General features: G+C 36.0%; 1 protein-coding gene across 1 annotated transcript in view; it reads left to right on the top strand.

Annotated features, from left to right (window-relative positions):
- Positions 1 to 230: 230 nt before the first annotated feature.
- LOC125672304 (RYamide receptor-like) overlaps positions 231 to 7,926 on the top strand; it is a 31,628-nt gene continuing 23,932 nt past the window's right edge. The window contains exon 1 of the mRNA XM_048908521.2: positions 231 to 1,740. Within this exon, the coding sequence (XP_048764478.1) occupies positions 1,039 to 1,740 (702 nt within the window). The 5' untranslated portion in view covers positions 231 to 1,038. The remainder of the gene's footprint in view (positions 1,741 to 7,926) is intronic.

Here is a 7,926-nt window from a genome sequence, read left to right as displayed (position 1 = left end):
AAAACTATAAATAAGTGAAATTCCATTTTATTAAGTGGAGCACCTAAGTTAAAGGGGGAAAAAACTCCGAAAAATTCTGTAGGAAAATTGTTTTGAACAGTTAATGGTTTCCATATAAAATAGGTTATTATATTATAGTTCATTCGAACTCACTTCGTATCAAAACAGACTTTGAACTGCTATAACAAACTTTTATTACCAAACATAATTTGTACAGTCAGAGGATGGAGTGCATATGCTTGTTCCTGTTTCCATAACTCAACTTAGAAATAATAAAACTCGTGTAACATATTTTGCCGTCGTTTTTTATCCTCCTGGCAATTTGCTGGGAATTCTGTCGACAAGAGTGAGGCGGGAAATAATTTTCAGATATCAATAGAGGCCATAATAATAACACAACTAAACTGTATCAGTATAACTTTCGTAACCCCAACGAGATGGAATACAGCATTTCTGAGTTAAATTGAGACGCCGAGTTAAGTATCATAGATTGCTTCACTTCACACATGTGAGGCCCTCTATTGTGAATACGTCCCGGTCAAGTCATTACGGTGATCAGTAATGCTATCAGAGGTACCTTTTCTCGATATATATTAATAGAGATCGATTTAATCTGACGTAGCTGAAATAAGAGAAGTTCTGACACCGAAGAGAGAGATGTGTATTACTAGTCGCACTGTAAGTAATGATATACTGATGTTACCAATAGCTTCTTTGAGTGTCGAATGACTTCTGGAGAAATTGCAGATTAAAGCCATTTCCTAGTGCTAAATGAAAGTTTAGTTTCTTGGTTTCTTGGTCTGGTCTCAGATGGCACAAACTAAAATCAACTTCACCTTAAATCACAGGGAAAAGTCTTCATGAAATGGTTCTGCGAAGGGGACTCTCCGGATCAGCAGAGAACGACGCTCGCAGATTTATTCCTATAGTGTGCCGTCCTTTCAACAGGGAAGAACGGGGGTTGAATGTCATTCAATCAGGAGGCAGAGCCGACCAGTCTTATGAAAATCCTATATTATAGAATACATATTTGGAAAAATGAACGGCAGTACAAATGGGACATTGGAATCGGCACCTAAAATATCCACATTTCTCCAGACCATGTTTATTGTGATGTATTCCTTCATTATAGTGATAGCGGTTGGTGGGAATGGTATTGTGTGCTATTTGGTATATGCTTATAAGCGAATGCGGACTGTCCCAAACTACTTTATTGTTAATTTGGCTTTAAGTGATATCATAATGGCGATTTTCTGCATTCCTTTTACGTTTGTGGCCAATCTGATGCTGAATTACTGGCCCTTTGGAGAATTAATGTGCCCGGTCGTGTGTTACCTTCAGATCGTGTCTGTCTTTCTTAGTGCGTACACACTGATGGCCATGAGTGTTGACCGCTACATCGTGATAGTGCATCCATTCCGGAAGAGAATCACCACGGAGTACACACTATTCATCATTATAATCATCTGGATTCTATCGTTGTCCATCCCTATCCCCACGTTGTTCAATGCTCGGATAGAGTATTATTCGAACACTAGTGGACAGTGTCTGGAGACTTGGGAAGGTAACGAGGAGGGACGATACGCATACAGCGTGGGGATCATGGTCCTTCACTACTTTGCCCCCATGCTTGTTATGATGTTTTGTTACACGACCATCAGATATCACATATGGCTTAAACACAATCAAAAAGACGATCAGAATAAAAGAAGATTACAGCTGGCTTCCGCAAAACAGAAAGTAAGTATGTCTATTTCTGGTTTATTTCTTTCCACGTGTACTGAATCTGATCAGTAACGATTACGTTGTATAATTTAATGCGTGTTATAAAAATACAGAGTTTGTGAAAATGGTAGTAGATAATGATGCATTGAGGAATCTAAATTTACATGTTTCTCAGAGTTATCTGCTATGTGCATGTTTCATAACATGGTAACATATTTAAAACTTGAAAAACAAATAATTTTCTTTAAAAAGCTATATTAAAAAAAACCCGATATCCATACACACAAACGATCGTCTCAACACAGAGGAAACTAAGTGGTGTACGGGCAATTTCACGGGACCCTTTCGCTAATCTAACAAACATATTTAGAGATCCTCATAAGAAAATAAATTGTTTTAAGCCCTATCTATATCTGTCGTTTCGAACCGTAATGAGACATAATCAGGTAAACATCTTGTTAGAACTTCCTGTATTATGGCAGAGAATCGGTGGAGGATATGATTGTTTGCCCAAGCTTACACAACATCGTGCAACGTGTCCATTAAACCCCCGTGGATCTGCATTATTTGTGTGGATTATAAATTTCTTCACTTCACATCAAGAACTAATGTCCCAGAGAGATCATAAAGAAATTATAGAGATGAAGCATCAGATAAGTCTTGAAGTGGGAATACTTTTTGTAAGCTTACGTTATTTTAGCAACCTGCACGATAATTTACCGACAGCGCCCTGGTTCGAGATGTTGCACGTGAACAATTATATGTGGAGGGACGATGGGTCCACTGACAAAAATAGAACAGATTCTGATCCATCGCAATATCTTTATAGCATCACAGAAAACAAACACACATTTCACTTTTCTCGCGTCTGTTGAAGCTGCAGTTGTAAATTTTAATAATTTGAAATACAGACAGAATACTTTGAATATGATCATAAATGTTAGAAATTAAAGTTCATGATAGTGCAAGAAACGACCACGGGGTTGATTTTATATGATACTATACAACATTACATGTACTCTGTAATGAAGGCACATAGATATATTGAGGAGGTACTGGTATTTAATTAAAGACTTGCACTCTATACAAGTAATCATGAATCTCAGCCTGACTGAGGGTCTGGTAATTTTCAACATGTATGTCTCTCTTTCTGTAGATGACGGGTTTTTTTTTCTAGCGATACCCTTTTGGTCGCAGCTTGTGAGTCAAAAATGAAATACAATGTATTGTCCTTTCAAGATATCTATATTAGTAATTTGCCCCTTGGCTTTTATTCTTCACATAGTATATAACATTTCCTCAATCCTTGGGCAAATGGCAATCGTGTCCGAGAAAATCTTTGGACGTAGAATGCATAGAGACGGATGTACGAGCATGGTGATCCCTATATACCCCCACACGTCGATCGCGGGGATAATTAGTCTTTTCGCCTATACGTCAACGTTTATAATGTGTTCAGATCGTTCAATAACTAAAGTGTAATAAATCTTCAAAATCGGTAAAATAGGAAGCTGAAAACTGAGATCAATATTCACTGCCTTCCATAAAAGAAAGTACGGTGTAGTATGTATAACATGCCACAGGACAGCACATAGTCTCGTTGGAATGTTTTGTCTGAGAAGCAATAAGTGCATAATAAAAGAAGGAATTTTATTTAGTGGAAGGTTTCATTGGGAGTTACCTGTATGACATACGGATCTTTTGAAGATCACAATACGGCGAGCAATTAGACATATTGTCAAAATGTGATAATTACTTGGTGTATGTGCATTATGCGTGTCACAACATAGCATTGCAAATTATCAACTGACAGGCAAAAGAAATGCAACCCCAATTAAACGTCAATATTTTTTATTAATAATTCATTGCTAGAAATTTTGAATTGCATGAAATCATGCGTGTAGCCTTGGTAGAGATATCTGACTCAATCTTTGATAATCTCACCCGTCCTTCTGTCCGTCAACACTTTCTTTGTGACAGGATAACTCAACAGTTTTTATCGTACAGTTTTCAAATTTTGTACAGAAATAATATACAATAAGAGGAAGAAGCCTATAGATTTTGGGGTCATTTTACTTTGTCTATCTGCCTGTATGGCATGATCTTTGTTATTATGAACACTTTCTTTGTGACACAATAACTCAAATAGTTTTCATTGTACAGTTTTCAAATTTTGTACAGAAATACTTTACAATAAGAGGAAGACACCTATAGAGTTTGGGGTCATGTCACTTTGTCTGTGTGTCATTATCTTTGTTATTATGAACACTTTCTTTGTGACACGATAAGTCAAACAGTTTTCATTGTACAGGTTTCAAATTTTGTACAGAAATACTTTACAATAAGAGGAAGACACCAATAGATTTTGGAGTCATGTCACTTTGTCTGTCTGTTTGAATGTCATCATCTTTCTTATTATGACCGTATTTATTTACCACTGTCTAAGGGAGATAATTCAATTTGAATTATGATATGCATTGTATTGATATATAGACAATCTACAAGAAATAACTCTACAACATTGTGTATGTATATATATATATATATATATATATATATATATATATATATATATATTTTAATGTGATATAAAAATGCTTGATGTTACATGTATATTGAATTAGCACGTCATTCCCAGTGAACAACTTTCTATCGGGATCGGAATACGAAATAAAATTTCTTATATCCGGTTGCAAAGTGAAACTGCTTCATGCTTCAAGTTATTGAATTATGTAGTAATTGCACGTTACACATAAGAGAACTGTTCCTTTTAATAAAGAAAGTCTCAAAATAGATACAAAATGAGTGTACCTTATTCATTACTGTTACCGAGCTTTCGTCGGTGAAAATCTCGAAATGGCGTGTTTCACTGCGCTTGTTGACGGTAAGGTCCACATTTTCTACGTGATTATTTTGATATTTGCTTATGAATTTTTTGCGCATACATGGTATGTCTCGGCTAGGAATAATGGAAACTTTGTTACCTATGTATGTAAAGACATTCTATTAATCTCTATTTCTAAAAATGTAGAACACTTTTATCAAATGACAATGTGTTTAAAAACGCTTAGAGCCCCGATGTCAGAATTTCCTTTTCCAAGACATCAATATATCAAATTCATAATCCTTTTCGAATAGTGTGTACCATATTTTGTACCAGTTATCCATGTTGAATCCCCTGTTACAATGGGATTTAGTTGCACTCTGTTGTGTTTCAGTGGATGAGTGTGTCAAACAGAAGTAATTTAAATTGCATAAGTCTCTCATAAATATGCTTCATGATTCCTTTTTCACAAATTGGCATTCCAATATATCTTTATATATTATTAATTCTAACATATATACCAGCCCCAAACATTGCTATATCAAATACAGATGTCACTTTCCTTTAATAACCCTCGGCGGGGCCCTTGCTGACTGTGTCAGTTTTCTAGTTACAATCGTAGAAAACAACGATTTTACACAGATAAAACACAATGGGACATAAGACTGAAAACATCGATTGGACGCGTACAGGGATATAACGCCTGAATATAATTACATATTTTGCTGCATGTAGAGAAACGATCTGTTCCATTCAAGGGCAGAGCAGCGAGTGCCCGAGCGGCGGGATACTGTGTTTTCTGTGTAAAGATGGTGCCGTGTACTCTTCTCTGACTAGTCTAGATTCCCACTTTACCAATCTCTCGCCATTAGAACATGTGTGAGACACGTCAGGTTTACTCATTCGAATGCGCCCAAATCCACAGAGGTTCTACCCGCTTTTCAGCACGCACTGCTTGAAAAGTGGCGGAACATCCCTGTGACACAGATTAACCGTGCAGCGAACTCTATAAATCGCAGAATTCGAGCAGCAACAAATGGTAACGAGAGAGGGGCATATTCGTTATTGAAGAAGGACAACTTTAATGACGACCACTTCTTTTCTCCCAAAGTGATGATGGTTAGCCTTAAATTCAATGTGGTATCCAATAGAAAAAAATTGTATCTTGTATTAGTTGTAAAAATAAAATGATATATTAAGGGGGAAAAACTTTGATATTTTGGACCAATTTCGTAAAAACAATTAAGGTTTTTGGAATAAGAATAGTAAAATATCGCTAGAGTAAAAACTTTAACAAAAACCTTGATCACTGTGATTTGCTTTGGTGAAAATGACCATACTTTGATATATTGTAGATTACACTTTGATTTACTGGAGTTAAACCTCTGGTAGTACATTTAATTACATTAAAACTTCGTTTTAACATAGTAAAACTTGATATAATAGAAACAAGGAAGACTGCAATACACACTTATTCTTTGGTTTACTAAACTTCACAGTAGTAAATCTTTGGTTCTTTGTTTTACAATTCTAATAATTTGATCCTCCGATTCACTATTGTAAAAGAAAAATCTTTGATAATCTTATTTACTGTTGTAAAACAAACTTCCTACTTTAAAAATTACTATGGTAAACTATTTTAATATAGTAGAGTTTGTTATGCCCCCCCCCCCTTCCCTTCAAAGAAGAGGGATATGTTGCTTAACACCTATTGGTCGGTCGGTCGGTATGCTGTTAGACCACATGTTGTCCGCTCAATATCTTGAGAACCATTCACTTGATCGTAATGATATTTCATATGTGGGTTGGTTATCAGTAGAAGAGGACCCCTATTGAATTTCAGGTCAAGGGTCAACCCACTCTTAACATAGGAATAATGTGCGCTCAATATCTTGAGAGCCCTTTGCTTGACAGTCATCAAACAACTTGGTACATTGGTACATCTTCAGGAGAAGATGACCCCTATTGATTTTGAGATTTCATGATCAAAGGTCAAGGTTCAAACTGGACATAGGAATATAATTTCCGCTCAATATCTTGAGAACCCTTCGCTTGACAGACATCAGACTTTGTACACTGGTAAAGCCTAATGAATAGATGACCCTATTGATTTTTAGGTTACATGGTCAAATGTCAAGGGTCAATCCACTCTCGACATATGAAGATATCTTGAAAACCCTTTACTTGATAGACATCAAACTTAGTACACTGGTTCATACCAAGGAGTAGATGACCCCTATTACATGTAAATCTGGGAGTATGTGGTCAAAGGCTAAGGGTTAAACTGGACATAATAATATATGTTATCCTATATTTTAAGAATCATTTGCTTAATTGACACCAAACTTGTCACATCCTAAGGAGTAAATGATCCCGATTAATTCGTAGGTGATATGGTAGGCCAAGGGTCAATCCACTCTAGACATAGGAATATATTATCCGCTCAATATATTGAAGTGTTTTGGCACTATTATCAATTAGATAGTACACGTGTATTACTATTTTGAATTTTGCACCACAAAGGTGGGTGATGAGTGGTGATACATGTTTATAAACATTTCTTGTGATGGTAGTTTTTGTTGTGGTAACTTTGAAAATGAAAGTATATAATAGTGAAGTCTTAATTGTATATATGGAAAGCCTAGAAACCAGAAAAATGTTTAAAATTCAGCATTCATAAAGAAAATGTTCCAGTAGTACGTATCATAAAGAGAATGTTCCAGTAGTACGTATCATAAAGAGAATGTTCTAGTACTACGTATCATAAAGAGAATGTTCTAGTACTACGTATCGTAAAGAGAATGTTCCAGTAGTACGTATCGTAAAGAGAATGTTCCAGTAGTACGTTTCGTAAAGAGAATGTTCCAGTAGTACGTACCATAAAGAGAATGTTCCAGTAGTATGTATCAGACCAGATATTGCCCAATCAATTCCCCTAGTCGGGTCAATAATAATTATTTCTCATATATTCTGAGCACTTCCTATTCTCATTTATATTGGTTAGGAAGCAGGTAATGAATACATTCCCCCCGTTTAATTTTACATGTATATCGAGGCGGGTAAACTTAGGATATTGCATACACAAAACGCTCATGTATAAAGGTTTCCGCCACAAAGTTTTCTCCTTTTTAATAAGTCTTTGGTTGCTTTCGATAATCAAACTCTCTACGGCTGTCAGTGTAAACATCAAAAGTGGTCAACAAAATACAAATCCTCTGTGATGTGAGTGATGAATGATTGATTGTTTGTGTATTGTTTAACGTCCCTCTCGAGACTATTTCACTCATATGGAGACGTCGCCATTGCCGGTGAAGGGCTGCAAAATTTAGGCCTATTCTCGGCGCTTAAGGCCTTTGAGAAGGGAGGAATCTTTATCG

The sequence above is a fragment of the Ostrea edulis genome, chromosome 4 (assembly GCF_947568905.1).
Source record: "Ostrea edulis chromosome 4, xbOstEdul1.1, whole genome shotgun sequence".
In the NCBI taxonomy this organism is placed as follows: Eukaryota; Metazoa; Mollusca; class Bivalvia; order Ostreida; family Ostreidae; genus Ostrea; species Ostrea edulis.
This window is presented reverse-complemented; position numbering and strand designations above follow the sequence as displayed.